The sequence below is a fragment of the Eublepharis macularius genome, chromosome 19 (assembly GCF_028583425.1).
Source record: "Eublepharis macularius isolate TG4126 chromosome 19, MPM_Emac_v1.0, whole genome shotgun sequence".
Classification (NCBI taxonomy): Eukaryota; Metazoa; Chordata; class Lepidosauria; order Squamata; family Eublepharidae; genus Eublepharis; species Eublepharis macularius.
The window spans coordinates 10787207-10807922 of record NC_072808.1 but is presented as its reverse complement, the minus strand read 5'-3'; the positions used below and the strand labels follow the sequence as shown (position 1 = coordinate 10807922).

At 46.1% G+C, this 20716-nt stretch overlaps 1 protein-coding gene across 1 annotated transcript in view; it reads right to left on the bottom strand.

Moving 5' to 3' along the window:
• Positions 1–5524: 5524 nt before the first annotated feature.
• Positions 5525–20716, bottom strand: part of NCKAP1L (NCK associated protein 1 like) — an 89613-nt gene continuing 74421 nt past the window's right edge. Inside the window, exons 29-31 of the mRNA XM_055003976.1 lie at positions 18584–18693; positions 14457–14546; positions 5525–7472 (exon numbers count right to left, since the gene is read on the bottom strand). Coding sequence (XP_054859951.1) covers positions 7347–7472; positions 14457–14546; positions 18584–18693 — 326 coding nt within the window. The 3' untranslated portion in view covers positions 5525–7346. The remainder of the gene's footprint in view (positions 7473–14456; positions 14547–18583; positions 18694–20716) is intronic.

The following is a 20716-nucleotide window of genomic DNA, read 5'->3' as shown; positions in this document are numbered from 1 at the left end:
TCCATAGGCTTCTATGCTACAGTCCCCCAGCCCCCAGGCCAGTTCAGTGCAAATTCTAGGCAATTTGTCTCAGGTCACGAAAACCAATATACTACATGCATGGTGTAGGGCAACTACCTGAGTTGGTGGGACATCAGAAAGCTCTGTGCTATGCTGTATCTCAAAAACGAGCCTCCCTGCCCTCCCCCCGCCCCGCCCCGCCATAGGAGGCAGTGCTGGTGTGCACAGCTACTGACTTGGTATCACCAATAAGAGAGAGTTTTGAATTTGCGGGAGGGGGGCAGGTTAGATGCAGAGTGTGAGGGTGAACAAAGAGAAAGACATCCCAGAGTAACACACTCCACCTCTGGTTTCTTGACAGATTTTGGAAACCCGTTGATTATAGCGTGCTTTTTCTTTCCAGTGCAGAGCCAAAGCAACTTGCAACGTCATCCACTACTACCCTCCATTTTATACTCATAACTAGAAGAATCCTTTAGTAAGCTTGGCTGAGAGTGTGTGACCGGCCCAAAGTCACCCAGCGAGCTTCCATGACAGAGCAGGGATTTGAACCTGTGTATCCCAGATCTTAGTCCAACTCTCTAACTATTATACTACACTAGCTTTTTAGCACGCGCATAACTGTGTTTGCTCCCTCTGATGTTTTATGTCACTTCTTCCTCCCCACCCAACACTTTCACTGTAATTTCCTTGTGGGCAGAGGCCTTTCTTTTGCTAATGTGCCATTTTGTAAAGCGCAATTTACTCCCCGAACTTTCCATCTCGCTACGATATCTTTCCGTTTCTCTCCTGCCCTGCTTGTTCTTTCTCTGCTTTCATCCTGGCAAAACCTGTCATTTCATATTCATCCATTCTTGCTCTCTCTTTTATCTGCTTATTCCAATACCCATCACCATGGAATCAGGGCTTCATCAGTGTTATTTTAACAGCACAAGCAGCAGCTGCTGGAAAATCCATTTTATTTATATAGCACATTTTACCCCCATTCTTCCTTAAAGGAGCTCAGGGCAGTATACGTTATTCTCCCTTCCTCTTTTACCCTCACAACAACCTTGTGAGGTAGGTTGAGCTGAGAGACAGTGACTGGCCCAAAGTCACCCAGTAAACTTCCTTAGCAGAGTGGTGATTCAAGCCTGTGTCTCTCGAATCCAAATCCAACACGCGGACCACTGCACCGAGGCTGTTTCCACACAGCCAGTCTTCCCTGCCCTTTGCCCATTTCTGTGTGTGTGTGTTTTGCTGAGTCGCTCTGAAAATGCAGCCTCCACACACACTCCCCCAAAGCCCTTACCATGCAGTTTGGGAGGGGGTTGTCTCCCGCCTCCCTTTCAATTTCTTCTTCTTCTTTGCACATGCACAATTACATTCTGAGAGCTTCGGCGGAGGGGTTGGGCTGTGATTGGACAGTTCCTCAGAGCGCTTTGACCATTCACATACCCAAGAATGCAAAAGAAGTACTCCATCAGCCTGCAGCAAAAGGAAGATCAGGGAAGGTGCGGACTCCGAAGAGGTGCTGAAAAACCGGAAACCAAGCAGCCTGCAAGCAAACGGAGACGTCTGGAATCCGGGGGAAAGACTGTACATCACCCATATGATCTGCTCAACACATAACACACAGGCATGCCTATTTCAAAGACCACCACTCTGTTTTGCAACGTACCTGCCGTAAAATACCTCTTTTCTTGGTCTTTCATCAACTTTGGGATGAATATGTTTACCTACTTTACATGGGCCAGCAGTTCCTTCATGGCGGTTGGCGTGTACTCCTACTGCTACCTGTTCAAGCTTTCCCCATGTTCTGAAAGGTACTTCAAAGGACTGCATCATCCTTTTCAGCCATTCGAAAGGCCAGCAGGGCTGTTCTGTTTGAAAGGGCTTTTCCCGAGGGCTCGATTTGTTTTGTTCAAGGCTACAGATTGGGGGTGACGAGTAAGTTTAGTTTGCCGAGTTTTAGGGCGAAGTGGTTTGTAAACTGTATCTTACTGTGAATTCTTACAGAAGGGCAAGCTATACATCTCTGGATTAATAAATAAACAGATACAAAACATAGTGATGATCTATATCGATATATGTTGAGCCTGGATCCAACCCCCTCTGAGCTCTGATGAGCTGTGATAAACAAATACCCAGGATAATTAAAGCCATCCATCGTTCCCGGCCTCGGTTTCCCTGCGTCTTTGATCGCAGCGGCTTCCGCTCAGAGCATGACGACTGCAGAATGTCCCGCGTTCCATTTTGGTGGGAGTCTCTTTTGAATATTTAATTGTATGCATGTCAAGTTACTTGTTCTCTCCAAATGGGATTAAACATTGCAAAACTAAACACGAACAGTCCGAAATCTACCTTTAGCCTTAGCAACAGAGCTGGCTAGGAAGCCTAACGAGGAGATAGATGGATTCCATAGCTTCACCACAACACCAGTTTTTAAATGCTATTCCCCGTACAGTACTTCGTACTTGTAGGCATGTAGAAATTGAGCAGAGTTAATTGAAAGTGGAGGAGCTTGATCTGATGAGACCATCTGGACAGTAGAAAGGTCAACGAGACACCCGTTTCCTGATCACCAATCAGTTTTACGAGAGGGTTTTTACGTCTTTTAGGAAGCAGGGATGCTGGGAACTTGGCCATGGATTCATCTGACAGTTGACTTACCACAACAGTCAAACGTGAGCCGATCACCCAAGTCTTTTTGGTTCATGCCAAGCATCCAAGAACACCAGTCAAATCGGTTGGCAACGTGTTTCCCCGAAACTCTGCATGTGCAAAGATGCAACTGATTCAAAGCATTTCATTGCCATGAGCATCACGAAGGACTACTTGAACAAACACTGAAGGATTGGCTTTTATTGAAACACGGCATTTATTGGTGACTGATTTATGTGATCTGGGGGTGATCTAATTGTTTAAACAATTGCCTGCAGTAAGGATGAGGAGAAGTAGAATTCAATAATGTCGTGCAACAACATATATGTGAGAAAACTACTTACTCAGGAGTCTCTCTATGTGAGACATCTTACATAAGGACATTCAAGTGCAGGGAGACGCAATGTTAGCCAGGAAGACTTTGTCAATTTCACCTCTCTACAGGGGAGTAGTTTAGAAAGAAAGAGCCAGCAGAGATTGCTCCTCAGAGGGTTTGTTAATTTCATCTTCGCCTCCCTGAAGGGGAGTGAAATTGACAGAGCCTTCTCAAAGGCAAAGATGAAATTAACAAATCCTCTGAGGAGTGATCTCCATTGGCTCTGTCTTGCTAAACTATCCTAGTGCAGAGAGGTGAAATTGAACAACGCTTCCCGACTAAACGTTACATCTCTCTACACTTGAGTGTCTCTGTTTAAGATGTCTTGTATAGACAGATTCTCATCACTTTAAACAACAATCAGCTCAATGGTTATTGACAAATCAAGTCACCATTCACAACTTATTTCTTTAAAGCTTCCATAAAAGATTACAAGGTAAGTTGTAAAAAAGTCGTTTTTAAGGTGGAGCAGATGAAAGCCAAAGGCACGTCAAGTCGCCCTACACACAGCACCAGCTTGACTCGGGTGTTTCATCGGATGACCTCATCAGGGGCAAAAGAACATCCTCCCATACAAAAAGTCAGTAAGTAATGTCAATTTCAAGCACCAACCAGTCCAATATTCGGGTCCATACAGAAGGCAAGCGAATTACTGACAGCGTCCTTGCAACAGTAATTACTGTGGGATGTGTATTTGTGCTGCACCATCATGATACTAGAATTGTTTGAAATTTACCTTGCATTATGATGTTGACTATGTGAGAAATTTTGACCGTAAATGAAGATAATATTCTGTATTTAATATATGCCTTTGACTTCTTGAATTTGTGAATTAGCAATTGCCTTTGTTACTGGCAACTCCCTTTGTTACTGGCTAAAGCAATAATCAGGCATCGATTGTGCAAAATGCCTCATCTGCTAAAAAACCACCACAGGAAGGGAAGGGCTGATGGGGCAGGACAGGAAAAAATGGTCTTCGAGCCCAGCGTCCCTTTGAAGAGATTTGCTTCTAGTTAGCACGGAGGGGCATTCACAGGGCTGGGCATGGATCCTGAGGCTGTCATAAGCCTGATTTCCATCCTAAACCCTCGATGGATGCTGTCTGCTTCGAATGCTATTGCTGACGTTTGTGTGCGTCAGGTCTGTCTCCTCTTGGCTGCCTGGAGTTTTTCAGGAGTGAGTCAGATCTGGAAAAGGCAAGATGATAACTCACGTTTAATAGCTAATTCTTGGTCTGTATTGGCCACTAGGATCTTTGGCAATAAGGCTGCTTTGCTGTGGTAAGAGCTGGTCTCCTCCTCAGCTGATGGCCTGGGAAGGAAGGAGCCATCCGAGGTTATATTCGGGTGCAATCAGAAGGTGCCTTTTCATTTCCAACGTATTCAAGAGCTCTGACCAAGCATATACATGCTCCTCAAAACATACGTGCTCCAATAAGGCTGCTTTGCTGTGGCAAGAGCTGGTCTCCTCCTCAGCTGATGGCCTGGGAAGGAAGGAGCCATCCAAGGTTATAGCCGGGTGCAATCAGAAGGTGCCTTTTCATTTCCAACATATTCAAGAGCTCTGACCAAGCATATACATGCTCCTACAAGAGGACTGAGGGAAGAAGCATGGCAGCCCCACTATCATGCTTCTTCCCTCAGTCCTCTTGTTGCCAAGCAAAATGGGATTAAAGCCCTTTATAGAGAAAGGCTGTCCTTTGCTAGTTTCCATACCTCTCCTTTTTGCAAATGAAGGATCGGAAATGAACAGAGACTTCCAAAGGAGATTCATGGTTTCATTTTCTATCAGGGAGGCTGTGGAGAAATGCTTTTATTTGTAGATGTTGATTGCATCAAAACCCTCACCTAGAGATCCCAGGTTCCCCCCCCCCGCCACCTCCCCCCCTCCCCCCCATGACTCACCTGGCTGGGGGCGGGGAGACCGGGGAATAGGCTTTCCAGGCACGCTCCTGGGAGTGATGTCATCATGCCGCTGCAAAGAGTGGAAGTGCTCCTGGCGTCTGCACGTTGACATCATTTCCTGGAAGTGATGTCATTGTGCCGCCCTGGGAGCATGCCGAGGAGGCCTGTTCTCTGTTGTGTAGAGTAAATGCAAGCAGGAAGCTACTGTTGAGAGGGGGGAGTTGCACTGGGAAAGCAAGGGGTAAAGGATGGGTTAAATGCACATCTAGGCACGTGTACATGGATTCTCCACTTCCTTTGGTGACCATGTAGGGTTGCCAGCTCTAAGCTGGGAAAATCCTGGAGATCTGGGGGTGAAACCTGGAGAAACCTGGAGAAAGTGGGGTTTGAGGAGGAAAAGGACCTTGGCATGGCATAGTTCCATACAGTCCACCCCCCAAAAGTAGCCATTTTCTCCAGGTGAACTGATCTCTGTGGCCTGGAGACCAGTTGTAATTCCGGGAGATCTCCAGCCACTACCTGGAGGCTGGCAACCCTATGACCATGAAGGATTCGTCACATGCTTTAGCTAGGCCTCATGGAAGACAGAAGAACTGAGATAATACTTTTTATTGTGCCAATTGGCCTGTTTATAATACAACTCAAAGCACATTTCCAAACGAAACAGAACATTTCTTCAAGGCCCCTTGTCCACATCAACAATAAGGAAAAGAAAGAGGGGAGTGGGCCCTCGATACCCCAGTACAAAACCCAAAAGGGAAGGACCAGAGAAAGTATAACCACTTATTGCAAGTGATGGCACAGAAATTATATAATGCAATCAATGGGAAAACGAGTATTAAAACATTGTAATAAGACTCTAATTAGCTCATGCATCTTCATCAGATGTATGTAAAAAAATTATCAATTTATCCATGATCTCTGAACCGCGGGACGCAACTGAAACCTCATCTAAGCTCTACATAAAATTATAGCCAGGGAATAACCCAGAAAATGAAGTCACGTGGACTAGTTTCATATTAAAATTGGTAAATTGCCATTTAAACTCTCCTGCTGAGGTCACTGGAAAAAAGCAATTCCCTTCACTTTTTATTAGACCAATTGGCCTGTTTGTAAACCACCGGAAACGCATTTTTGGAAGACATTGAATATTTCTTCTTGCCTACAGATAGGAGTTCCAAGCGATGTTTATCCAGCAGCGTCTAGGGCTCTTCAGAACAATGGGGCAGGAAAGTGACGTGGGGAACTTTGTGGATTCGCTTTATGCTACAGCCTGTTTTGGCTCAAAGGAACCGGGTTACACTTACATACTCATACACACACACATAAGCACAGCTTTCATTACCACTGAATTTACAAAGCTCGGCATGGCCTGTGAGTAAGCCATCTATAAGGTAATTTTTTAAATAACTGTGGCATACGAAAGTGAGAATCAGAGTTGATAGGACTGGTGACTGCCATGATTATAATGTTATTATTCATTTAGTGCTATCAAGCTTCATGCCGTTGTTAAAAAAGAAAAAAAGACAGATCCTTCCCCTAAGGGGCACATAGCCTTATTGTTGACAGTGAAGAAAACAGATGACAGGGAGGAAAGATGGCCATATGGCTATATGCAGTCACACAAGTATTTTGGCTTAATTTCTGTTGGGGGTGGGAACTAAAGGGTTAAGCCAAAGATGCGGCTTGGATGGCATTCTTTCCAAACAGAGTAGAGTTTGGGGAAAGAATATTAATCGGGGGGGGGGGGGCTGGAAACAAGATGATTACAGCCAGGGGTCATTAGCATAACTCATTAGCATGACTTATTAGCATATGCCACACCTCTTTCCATCACCAGAAGTGTGTCATTAGTATAACTGATTTGCATATGCCACACCCCCTGACATCACCTATCCTGGCTGTTTTGGACCCAATCCTGGCCATTCAGGGCCGAAATTGGGCCTAAAATGCCAAAAAAGGGGCTGAAAAGGGGCCCCAAATGGTCCGGATTGGGCTGCTGCTGAGCAGGAGAGTGATCCACCACCTGTCAGAGGCCCGATCCAGGCCATTTTGGCCCCAATCCAGGCCGAAATGGGCTCAAAATGGCCGAGAGTCAGGTGGGCGGGGCCACCTGTCATGTGACCTCTTTGGGGCACTGCCGGAACTGCGTTCCTGTGCGTTCCCCCTCCAAATGAGCCCTGATTACAGCACAAAGCCTCATGGAAACGCCAAAGAAAAGTGCTCTAGTTTGGAAGCCAAAGGGGAGGAAAAGCCTCTGTATGGAAGCAGAGGGAGGCAAAAGAATCCTTATTGTGAATACCCCAAATCCTACTTATCCCCCTTTGCAGGCAGGGGGATAAATGTGGGGCATTCTGCATTTGTGTGCCGGATGGACAAGCACAGGCCTTGCCTTTTGGCTTTAAAGGTGAAGAGAGAGGCGGTCAGTGCGTGGGAAGCCGGCTCAAGACAGAGGCCCTGGAGACTTCACGGTAAGCATTTCGCAGCAACACGTAAGGGAAGCAGGTCTCCAGCATGTCGATGGTGAGGAAGGACGACTCTTCCACGAGCTGAGAGAGAGATACACAGAAGGGGACATTCAGCAAGGGCTGGAGACGTGCAAGCCCGGCACGAAATGGGTATCATTAGGCACGTCTGCTGGAGTTCTGTGCTCCAATAGGAGGAAACCATCCAGATTCTGTACCTAAGTAAATACTGAACCCTGCCTGGAGACAGATCTTCCAGATAGATGAAAATTGGCTGAGTGAGGAGCGCAGCTTGCGTACATTGTTGCCTCTGGTAAACAGGTTTTGCAGGTTTTTGTATTTTTCCCTAATCCCGTTAACTGTGAGGGCAAAAGATCTCTCTCTCTCTCTCTCTCTCTCTCTCTCTCTCTCTCTCTCTCTCTCTCTGTGTATATTATGGTTGCCAAGTCCAGGTGGGAAAATTTCTGGAGATTTTGGAAGAGGAGCCTGAGAAGGGGCGGGATCTAAAGGAGATCAGTTGGTATTTCAGCTCTCCAGGCCCCATCTGGAGGTTGGCAACTCTACATGAATGAAAGAGACACCCGTCTCAAACCAGGTAATCACCAGGGCTTGAATCAAAGGGAGCATTTCCATGGACAGAAAACTTGTCCGAAATGTCCCCCCAAAAGCTGCTCCTTCCTCAAGTAGAAGGAGGGGGGACATTTTGGGCTGCAGAGGGAGGGAGGTGGTAAGAAAGTCACACTTTATGAACAGAAGTCATTTTGTCAGGAGAAATACTGCGTTGGCTCCAACCTCCTGTAAATTTTGTAGCCCCGTTCGGTAGTAAAATCTGATATGACAACTGTTTGTTTCTGTGACATTTGCACAGTGACAACCCCCCCCCCTTCACAAACACAAACATACAGCAGTTCTGCAGTAGCTAGGGTTGCTGAGACAATGCAATGTAACACCCAAGCAAGAGACAGGAAATACTTTTTGTGAGAGTTTAAAGCAGTTTGAGAGCTAAACTACAAGAGACGAGTTACACAAGGATGAGCACGTGACGGGAGGCATGGGAAGCTGAGTTTTAAAAGACAGATTGGAAGGCTCTGTTAATTTCCCCTCTCTACAGAGCTGGCAAAGATCTCTCCTCAGAGGGTTTGCTTATTTCCTCTTTGCCTCCAAGAAGGGGAGTTGAAACTGACAGAGCCTTTGGGAGGCAAAGAGGAAATCAACAAACCCTCTGAGGAGGGATCTTTGCTGGCTCTGTAGAGAGAGGAAATTGACAAAGCCTTCTGACCAGTGTTTTAAAACTCAGCATTGTGACTCCCTTCACGTGTGCGTCCTCGTGTCATTCGTCTCTTGTAGTTTAGCTCTGAGAGAGGCAGCATTTTCCATAGCTTGTTTGTTTATAATCCACCTTTCTAACTGAGACTCAAGGCAGATTACGCTATGTAAATTGATGCAATCCATAGGATGAGACATCTAATACTCAATATGATAGCATTAGGATTACAGAAATCTGATACAAAGCTTAAGTATCCGACATGATATGTTACACAATGCAAGAAATGGTATTACCTAAGTAAAAATAATGCAGAGAGAACAAGGTAATGCATATAGCTAAAACGATTATCTGTCTCATTGTTGCCTCTGGTTAAAAACATTCTGTATACTTATGAAACAATATAAAAACCTGTTTACCAGATGCAAAAATTGGGGTGAGAGAACAAAACATGAATAGGAATCCCTGTTCCTTTAGCACCTTTAGCTCCCTGAAAATGCCTCAGAAATTGGTACTAAGTAAAATGCAAAATCTGCATTCCCAAGGTACACTATCAACGTATATTTGTGTAAATGTGTTGAACTGGCAATGGGGGCGGGGAGTGTCCAATATTTTTGCACGTTTTCAGTTGAACATTGGTCACTTTGAGAATGAGAAACAATCCAAGAACTGGAAGGGCTTTCGCAAATGTCCCTTTTCAACTACATGTGCCACGCACCTTATATATTACCGCTCAGTTTTTATTCTTTCTTTTTAATCTCCAGGGAAACGGATTCCACATCCTTTCAAAGCCAACTCAGCCTTTCCAATTCTACAGAGCAGTCTGTGGGCTATTTTTCCTCAGCATGGGCAGATGAGGTAAATGTAGTTTGCTGGTACTTTGACCAAAGAACAGCAGCGTGGCTAGCACACAATAGACCTGTGGGCCACCGTGCTTCAACTGACAGCAGGAGCCAAGCAGGCCAATTTCCCCCTCCTGCTCAGTGGCCGGCCGGCCTCTTTACATCAGAAGCAGCTGGTACTCAGAAGGGGAGTGTGTGGGGAGGCGGCCACACTTCAGAACCACTTTACCCCTCTGGGGCAAGCATGGGGCAAGCATGTGTGCGCCATGCTGGGGCAAGCATGTGTGCGCCATGCTGGCTCATTCAAATGCTCTGGAACGAGACATTTGCATTTAAATTGCTTTGCTGAAAAAGCTGTTCGCCCAGCGAATATCAATCCCAGGAGGGGAATCCAGTCCCTCCAGAGCTGAGCCGTCTCCTCCCATCAGTGGAAGAATCAATAACCATCTCCTGTTGCCAAGGGGGCTCTTAATGGAGATGTATGGCCCGGGTTGTTTCTGGCCCTAATGTGTGAGTCCTCGAAGGCTGCCCTTCCCACCGGTCAGAATGCCCAAGTCAAAAGGCAAGCGGCAGGGGATCCTTGAGCTGTCCAAGGAACAAGAGTCTTAATGCATATCACAAAATAGTGAAGAGTCCGGTAGCACCTTTAAGACTAAACAACTTTATTGTAGCGTACGCTTTCAAGTACCACAGCTCTCTTCAACAGATGCAACATGCAATATGCATCTGACGAAGAGAGCTATGGTTCTCGAAAGCTTACGCTACAATAAAGTTGGTTAGTCTTAAAGGTGCTATTGGACTCTTTACTATTTTGCAACGACAGACTAACATGGATAACTCCTCTGGATCTAAAGCATATCACATTTTCCTTCACTGCTGGCTCCCCGAGAGGGGACCTACCCCAGTGACAGTCCATCTGCCTCCAAACGAGACTAATATGGGGTTCACCCCCCCATTCCCCCCACACCCTCCCGAAGTCCAGGAGCTCCTGCCACCTACCTTCCCTTCCCCTTTGTGTGGCTTGACTCACTGGTTTGAGCTACATGAGTGGTCTTCCCTCCTGGAGTGCTGATGAGCTCGTGTGGTGTAGTGACAAGGACTAGGACATGGGAGACACGGATTCAAGGCCTCTGCCATTAGGTTCAGTGGGCAGCTTTGGACTGATCAGCCTGACCTTCCCCATAAATTTATTCTGGGGATGAAATGGTGTGGGAGGGGAGAGCCAGGGCCGGCACATCCATGGAGGTGGGTCCAGCAGCCGCCTTGAGCGCTGAGGCACCAGAGGGGGTGATGGGGGCGGGGGCACATGCCACAGAGCTGGCAGCAGCAGTGCTGGCGGCTGAGTGGGAGGACTGGGAAGTTGCCCATGCGGCGCCCCAGCCACCTGCCGCACCTGGCCCGCAGCTGCTGATCCCAGGTGGGAGCGTATGCTGGCAGCGGCAGCGCAGGACAGTCTGAGCAGGCAGTCTCCCAGCCATCTTGCTCAGCTGCCCCATGCTGCTGCCACCACCTGCACACAGGTGCGGGCCAGTCACGGCAGGCGGCCAGAGTGGCATGGGGCAACTAAGTGGGAGGGCTGGGAGGCCACCCACACGCCGTCCTAGCTGCCTGCCATGCCAATGGGGCCGGCTCGCAGCAGCATGTGGTGTGATGACATCACACACCGCACAAGGCTGTCTACAGGTAGTGCTGCCTCCTGCCAGGAGGGTAAGGCAACCTGGCAATCCTATTTGCAGTGTCCAATATGGTACCCACACACTTCCACACCTAACACTTGGGTCTCACTGGCTTCCTAGGAGCTCAGATGTAAGGTGTTTAAGTGGACGAGTAGAGGTACCACATTGGTACCTACAAAGTAGTCCTTCCCAGCCAGCCCTATATAATTAATCCATCCCATCGTTTCTTCGCTATCCCCAAGCAGAAAAACCTTTAAAAAATGAAATGTTTTGCAAAAATGTGCAAAAACAAAAGAAAATGAATAAAAAACTGCATGGGGGGTGGGCGGGGAGGGGGTTATAAATATTTCTACAGAATGGCAAAGTACAGAGTGCGTGATGGATGGTAGGAGGAAATGGGAAAAAATGGTTCAGGAGCTATGTGCAAGTTACTCGTGTAGACTTATAAGAAAGAGGTTTGAGTCAGGTGGGTGAGACTGGTAGGTAAGAAACTGGGCTGTATTGGGGGGAAATTTAGAGACTGGGTAGGAATGCAAGGCAGTGGAGGTATGTTTAAGGGCTTCAATTTCTACCCCCTCTCAATAATATTATATGCAAATGTTTTCAAACACTTGTGGTGTGACCTGCAAGAGAGGATGGTCCTATAAACTTGGCGCTTCCTGAAACGTTGGGTTTAAGATACAGATCAAAGGGTGCCCCTAGCCAGCTGCCTAGATGGTTGTCCGACAGCCTTGATCTGTAATCTCATCACAGAGTAACTCCTTTGCAAAAGTCGCAGAAGGCAGCCTGAAGGGCTGTCTGATTTTTCGGTTACAGTATTTGTCAACTGCGATGATTCCCTGCAGCCCAATAAAATAGCATCAGTGGGGAAAAAAATCTTCATCACGTTCTCCAGCTTTGGGCTGACTCTATCTTTCTTCACTGAACTGACAGGCGTACCAACGCATATCTCTCTGCATGCTTCAGGCAAGCCAATTATATTTTAAACTGCCACATCTGTTTATTGATCACCTTGCTCCATTTCTTCTCTATTTGTTCCTTTTTTTAAAAAAAAAACCCCACCAAACATCTTTCTTGCAACTCTGTTCTGGTGGGAAGTTTCTTGACGACCTCACATCAAGGGCAACGCCTTTTGGCTTCCCCTTGCAATATTCTGATTAAGCCCGGAAAGTGGAAGATTCCAGCCGCCCCATTGCTTTAAAAATGTATTCCCTCCACAAGCAACGCTATATAAATATTAGTCTTAACCCATGAATTTTCCGAACTGGGGAAACTGGGGTGAAGGCACAGCAGCGTTAGACTGAAATTTATAGGCAGAAAATGTATAGGTTATTTATAGAATTGCAAGGAGCGGTTCTTTAAAAAAAATCAAGGCTCATTCTTCCTCGCAGCATCAAATGATTTAGTGATTATTCATCCCATTTTACAGATGGAGAAAGAGAGGATGAGCGGCAGTCACTCGCCCAAGGAAAACCAAACTGAGATTAGATCCCAGTTCCTGTTCATCCAAATTTTACGCCCACAGATGTAGGCGCAAACATACAGCCACTTCGCTCAGGGAAAGCGCTTCTTTGAGGAAACGTCATGAAATTTCCATGCAATTCATCATGTGCAATGATTACGCACACATACGCACATTGCAGCAACTGTAGAAATTAAACTGTGAGCCACTTTTTCATATATCGCCTGCTGGAACAGCTGCATCTCTGCATAAAATCTTACTTAAATACAAGGCTTTTCTTCAGGGGGTATTTGAGTACCGGCACCTCTTTATAGAGTACCAGCCCCTCTTTGGCATTCTGGACTTGGGCTGAGAGGGAAGAACATCACGAGTTTTGGAGGGGGGGGGGAAGTACTGCTTAAATGATTTCATTCTACCATTTTCTTTGGCCTGTACAGCCTCCCCTCTCTGAATAGATGTTAGCATTTGACTCGGTGGCACAATGGCAGCGCAAAGCAGGCATGTGATCATTTCACGCTAATTTCTACATGGAAAACTCTCAGAACTTGGAACAACTGGGGGTTCTAAACCTGAGTCGTCAGGGATATCAGGCAGGAATTCAACCTGGATGGCAACCACAAGACTGTGGCCCCAGGGTTTAACTGCAAGGACACCTCTTTCCCACAAGAGAGTAAAGTGATGCTTCTGGTGCTGCAAAAGATTCTATGTAAGATTTTAGAACTTTTCAGTCATTAGGGCTTTGTTCCTTCAACGACACATACAAGGAGATTATGCGACCTGCCATCTTCCCAATATACAAGGTCGCCATTTTTTGTGGCTAAGGTGAGTTTCCCAGCTTTCTAATGTGCAAGAAGAAAACTCAAATCTGTGAGTACACATTTGGGGTACCAATGCTGGGAAATATGTGCATTAGTCTGTTCACACAAAATGACAACTGCATGTATCAGTAGGGTTTCCAGGTGTTCGGTTTTCACCTGGACAGTCTAGTATTTTGTGGACTGTCTGGGAGAAATGTTCTCCAAATACCGGACACCTGGCACAACACCCTCCCCCTTGCTTCCAAGTAGCTTGCCTGCCCAGCCTGGCTGCCGGGGTCTCCTTTCATGCGTGCTTGTTAATACAGTGAATTACATAGTGAATATTCTTATAAATTGCACTTTACTATTACTGTTTAATTGTAGTATATCATTGTGTTAACTCTTGGTTCTAGTTAGTCTTCACGAGGTTCTTTGGTTATTGACTTTGCTCGTGATACTCTCGCTTACCGGTTGGCCCAGGGAACTGACCAGCCATCCTGGGCACCCAGCCTCCTGCGTGTTGCTGGTGAGAGTGGCCAGCCTGCCCACTCAGCCTCCTGCAGCTGTGTGGCACTGCCTGGGAGTGGCCAGCCTGCCTCGTCACCCGGAAGTGAGGTCAGTGTGATGACGTCACTCCCGGTAGTGAAGTCATCGTGCCGGGTTGGGAGCACGGACATGAATATTTTAAAAAGCAAGTACCGTACCACCCTCTCCCTGGGGTCTGGTATTATTTTGGATCCCATCTGGCAACCCTATGTATGAGGAGGATGGGGGGATGCAATCTCCCCATACATGTGAGCCAAGCGCCCATAGCGGTCACAACTGAAAAGGGTTTTGCTTGTTGATCTGAGCAAATTGCAGGACTCTGTTCCTGTCTGCAGACCTGCCTCAGTTCAAGCTTGACATAAATGACAAAGTGCTTTCTCGGTAGGAAACGGGTGCAATGGGTGTGAAGTGACCCTCGTCAATTTTAAGTGCTTTGTAGCGGAAATGCCTATCCAAGTACTTTCACCTTGAGGATACTCACCAAGTGCATGAGTAGAGAGATGGACTCCTTGTTCTTTGCTTTCATCTTGTCAACTTCCTGCCCCAGCTGCAAGAGGCTCACGGAGGCTAGCTGGAAGCAGAGGGAGAGAGAGAGAGAGAGATCAGTGCCTTTGCTTGTGACTGACAGCAGCCTGGGCACAAGATCTAATTGCTCAACCTGTGCGGTTAAAATCAGGGCTTGGGCTGCGGATTGATAAAGCACCCTGGTTCAGCAGGGAAGTTACCAACTTTGCAGAACGGGCCCTTAAAAAGTGAAAATGGTATGCTCAGAAGTATCCTTGTTTTGAGGAAAGAAATATAGAGCCTCAAGGAAGAAAGCCCTAAGTGGACTGAGACCGGCATATCTACAAAGCCACTTCTCTCTCTATATGCCCCAGAGGACACTTCAATCCAGCGCTTTTTTTCTGGGAAAAGAGGTGGTGGAACAGAGTGGGTTGCCCTTGGATAAAATGGTCACATGGCTGGTGGCCACGCCCCCTGATCTCCAGACAGAGGGGAGTTTAGATTGCCCTCCGTGCCGCTGAGCGCTGAGCGGCGCAGAGGGCAGTCTAAACTCCCCTCTGTCTGGAGATCAGGGGGCGGGGCCACCAGCCATGTGACCATTTTCAAGAGATTCCGGAACTCCGTTCCACCGCGTTCCAGCTGAAAAAAAGCCCTGCTTCAATCAACTTCAACCAGAGCTTTTCCAGTCCTGGCCCCAACCCAGTGGAACTCTCTGTCCACTGAAACTAGAGCCCAGCAGGGTTTGCTATCTTTCCGCTGGGCCTGCAAGGCAGAGGTGTTTCGCCAGGCATGTGGTTGAGGCTGGGCTAGGCCTCCGCCGACTTTGTAGGAGGAGGAAGTGGATGATTAAACCTCTCAGCAGACCTGTCCACCACCCTGTTTCAACTGCTTGTTTCAATTGCTTGTTCAATTGCTTGGTTACTATATCAGCTGCTGCCTACTGCACCCAAAGTGAGGTCAAATAAATAGCTGAGCAGGAACTGCTGCCATCTTGGAAATTATAGTAGTATTGTTAACAAACCAGTTTTAGAATTGCGATAGTGTTTCAATGTTTTTTGTGCCTAATTGTATGAAATTACGTTTTTATTGTGTTTTAAATGAAGTGATCCGCCCTGAGCCCGCTTGACGGGGAGGGCGGAACGAAAGTCTAATCATATATATATATATATATATATATATTTAAATCGTAGGGCTTTTCTGTGCACTCAACTTATCTCCAAGCATTGGAATCAGTTTGGATACAGCTCTTCTGCACATCTGCCCTCCTTTTGCATTTTTACAGATCTGGAGTTGGTGGAGAGGAGTGGGTTAATGATGGTGAATGTCCAATCATGGAAACTGGGTTGCAGGTGGCTGGGACTCAAAACAGGCTTCCGGAAGAAGAAGGAGGTAAAAGAAGCAAGAAGAAACCAGGGCCAAACAAAAAAAAATGGGGGGGGGGAATCTCAAGTGAAAACTAAAGGCAAAAAAAAAATGTGTGTGGAAATTAGGGGATAAATCAAAGTGGTATGGGGCCAGAACCAATGGGGGGGAAACCCCTTATCATCCTCTACATGAGAGACACAGTTGTATTCCACTTTATCCCCTATTTAAAAAACCCCATTGATAGCTACAGTCTTGAATTGGTGGGAACAAAGCGCGTAACCCCTTAAAGCTATTTCCCCCTCCCGAAACTACTACCCTCTCCATGGGGAAAACGTACAGGCCCTTGTACCTTTTCTCTTGCATGGAGAAAAAGAGCTGGAGATGATTTTGAAACATAACTCCAAAGTTAAGCAACCTTCCCCTTCCTTTCTGGTTTTTCCTTTCAAGATTCAGATTCCCAAGTTTACTTTTTGATTTAAAAATATTTGGCCAAATGTGTCTTGGGTGTAGTCTGGCCCTTGGCTATATTAGATCTCCGAGGGAAAAGATGCTTGATGCCCCTGGCGTTGTGATAGTGGGCAAGTCAGGCACATTTCTTCCCTCTGCCAGTGTTAACTGGCTGGTGTGTCAGAAATTGCTGCCAGAGGTCACTGCCTGATTGCAAGAACAAGGTGCTACTGGACTCTTTTTGATTTTGCTACTACAGACTAACACGGCTAACTCCTCTGCATCTAGAACCACAACGCTATCTGCTCCAGTTGTTTTGGAAATCAGCAGTCAAACTTACCACCCCAAGAGGGTCGGAGGCATGTGCCAGCTTCGCTAGTGTGATGAAAAGAATAAAAGAATTGCTTCTTTCCCCTAAACAAAGAGCTCTTATAAGGGGGGTGAGGAAGCAATTACTGAATACTAAATTGAAACTTGTCACCTTTTCCCCCCAGAATCCTTGAAAAAGCACCTTTCTTTTGTACAATATATAAATTTAATCAGATCTGTTAAAAGCCGAGAAATCTTTAGCTGATTTGCAATTAAACCAATCAGCGGGAGCACATTAAATGCTGCACTCCAAAGTAACTGTTCTTTGTAGAAATTATTTGCTGCTTTTCCATCACAATGAAGGCACCCAAAACGGCTTCCACTGCATGACTTGCTGAAAGAACAGCATCCTTTCCAATTAGAGGCCGCTAGGAATTCAGGAAATGAAACCCTTCCCTTCACTAACAACAACAACAACAACAACAACAACAACAGATTTATATAGCGCCGTTCAGGACGACTTAACACCCACTCAGAGCAGTTTACAAAGTATGTCATTATTATCCCCACAACAAAACACCCTGTGAGGTGGGTGGGGCTGAGAGAGCTCTAAGAGAGCTGTGACTGACCCAAGGCCACCCAGCTGGCTTCAAGCGGAGGAGTGAGGAATCAAACCGGGATCTCCAGATTAGAGTCCCACATTCTTAACCACTACACCAAACTGGCTCTCCTGTACTTCCTTGCTTGGGAAAGCCAAACCAGTTGGATTTCTGCCTGTTGGGAAGAAAAAGGTTGGCACAGTGACCTTAAAATTCCCCTGACCGTCTTGTGGTCTTGCCTACTAAGCTGCTTCAGACACCTCCTCTGCACTGAGCCACGAGAAACCGTTCCAACTGGTGTGGTGGCGGCGCACGAATGTTAACTGCCATTGTTCCTAACTGGCAGATCAATCATGTCGGCGGCCACAGGCCAGAAATAAGAAAGTGAGGTGCTTCCTGGTGCCTCTATCCATCACTCACAGCCAGCGGGATCAACTCTCCACAGTGCCCGTGATAGAGCAACTGTTTTGTGAGATACGGGAGCTGTCTGTTTTCTGCAAAGTGAAAACTACCTGGGAAATGTGGAATTTGCAGGCCTGGGGGTGCTTTCCCCCACTTGAGCAGATGGGCACTTAAAAGTCCACACAGGGCCTGTTGCAGCCTCCTCCAATCTGCTGTCTCGGGGCCCCTGGGAGTGCTGTCTGCATCGCATGCCAATTTTCGAAGCAGAATTCTTACTTGTTTGCCAAACAGCAAAGTCTAGTCTCGGTGCTCTGTTTCTGGCTCAAAGGGAGCAGACATTTTAGAACAGGCCATGTCAAGTCTTTCCTGCCGAGGGTCAGTTTCTCTGCAGGGTGGAAGTCTGGTCTGATCCCATGCACCACTGAGGCTTCAAGGAACATAAGGGGCAATTCTTAGCACAACCCTGACCAATTGGTTCCTCTTTCCCTTGGTGCCAGATCTTCACTGGAGCCACTTCAAGCTTCCCTCTCACCAGGGCTCATTTCGAGGGGGAACGCGCAGGAACGCAGTTCCGGCAGTTCCCCAAAGAGGTCACATGTCAGGTGGCCCCGCCCATGTAACGCAGGGGATGCAATCGTTCGCCCTGTGATTCCCGCATGCAGCAAATGGCAGAAGGATTAAAGGTATCATCTATTGCATTATCACTGAGTTTAATCCTAAGGGTATCGGAATTCAGTTGGGGGGGGGGGGTTGGAGCAAGTAGCAACTTTTCTCCCCAAAGGCCATAAATTCCCCAGCCCGGTGAGCAACCCATGAATGAAAGCCTTCAAGCTCCTTTTACTGATCACATCTCTTGGAGACAAATAGTAGTATACTACAGGGAAGTGGAGGGGGGGGAGCAGGTTGGAGGTTCTGTATGCTGGATGTATGAGATTATATTACACACACACACCGCCCGGGGGAGATCCAGAGTTTCACTCACCACCAGGAATTCCTTGAGGTGGACCTCGATGTTCTTATTGTGGACAGTGAAGAGAGCAGCTGAAACTTGGATGATGGCTTTAGCTAGACAGTGGATGTTGTTATTATAGCCTAGAAAGAGGGAGAGATCTACGTTAGTACCAAACATTTCTAGAAATTATGGTTCTGAAACCTGGCTCGCTGTAGATCTAAGAAGGAGTTTAAAGCAAGGATGACCTACATCAAGGTGACCTACAAAATTGGAACCAGCGATTGGCACCTGTGTTGCTGAAGGCTATACAGGTAAGTTTGCTCCCTGACATCTTTCAGTTCAGCATTGCTCCATGTACAATCTTTCTTTCTTCCTTGCTGAGCAGAGTGTGTCTCTATATGAGACATCTGACATGTGAAGAACACACATTGGGAGAAGCAATGGTAGCCAGGAAGGGTAGTTTAAAAAGACAGCCGCTGGCAGGGCAAAGGTGTTGCTATACACTGGAGCTGTGTGAAGGGGCTGTGAAAGGCCGAAAGGGAAACTTCAGCCCATTATAACCTCTCCAGGTCCAAGCCCAGCTCTGGAAGGCAGCTTCAGCCCATCATAGTTTTAGACTGCAGAGGTGAAACTGGAGGTGAAAATGAAATGAACAAACCCTCTGAGGAGCGATCTTAGCCAGCTCTGTCTTTTTAAACTACGCTTCCCGGCTAACATTGCATCTCCCTACACTTGACAAAGGCGTCTCATGTAGAGAGACTATCAAACTGAATTACAATTAAAAACAAAGCAGTACAACCAGCAAAACTGTAGCACAGGGCACTAAAAACAACAGAGTAATATAAAAAATAAAGCAAGATGACACCATTGGAGAACAATACAATGAAACATTATATTACATACGTGAAATAACTGTGCAATAAGAAACAAGTATAATATATACAATGAAGACTGTTTTAAAGAGATCAGAATGCACCACTGCGAAGAGGGTGCCTCCTATTCTGCAACTGGACGGCTAGCCCCAAGCCTTTCTCAGTTTAGATTACATGTATAATACACAGAAAGCCCAGACTTTGATAAACATAACTTCAGTGCTCCGTCTTCTAAAGGAAACTAAGCTTGAAAAACGTCCCTTGATTTTTCTACTGTGTGTGGAAAGTCAAGACTCTGTGTATTTTAGGAATCTGCAAATGGACTGTGAAGACACAGCATTGCTACTGGAAACACATTTCAGCACCCGAAGAATCTCAGCTTTCATTGAAAAAGAAGAGGCACCCTCTGAAGACCAGATCTCAAGGCCGAAAAGACAGGCTTGAAAATGCACAGGTAATGACTGGTAAAATCTCAGAAGACAGGCAAGACCGGCGAGTGGCTGTGCGTGACTTCCAGTGGGCAGGACGTGGGGCTTCAGTGACCTGGATAATTCACACCTCCCCACACAGACACAGACACACACAAGTGGTTGTATACATCATCAGAGCTTCACAAACAATGTAGGTACCCGGCTCAGAATTCTTGACCCCCCCTTTTTAGGAACACCCATGGAGAATGAGGGATGGGGGAATAAATATTATTTGAGCTTGTTAAAATCCCTAACCTGACCTGCAACGGGAGCTACCACTGTAATGTTTTGCATGTTATACTTTATTTCTGCTGGTTAATGTGGGATTTTTCATTTTTTAAAATTATTATTTTTATATTTATTGTAGAAAAGTTAAAAGATAGAGCAAGGAATGTAAAACATCTCAAAACACAACTACAAAGAGCCAACAGTGGCCTACATACAAAGTGAATAATAATAATAATAATAATAATAATAATAATAATAATAATAATAATAAGCATATTATTTATCCATAACAGTTTTCCGCCTACAGCACTTCTTCCTTTATTATCAATCTGCTTGTGGTCTAATTAATATCTTTTTTCTACGTCTCATCTTCTTGATATCCCAGACCTTTATTCTTAAAAATCAAAACCACAAATCGTTGACTCATTTTTCTTGGTCTCTTGCAGAGTCAATGATTTGTGGTTTTGATTTTTAAGAATAAAGGTCTGGGATATCAAGAAGATGAGATGTAGAAAAAAATATATTAATTAGACCACAAGCTGATTGATACTAAAGGAGCAAATGTTGTAGGCAAAAAAACTGTAATGGATAAA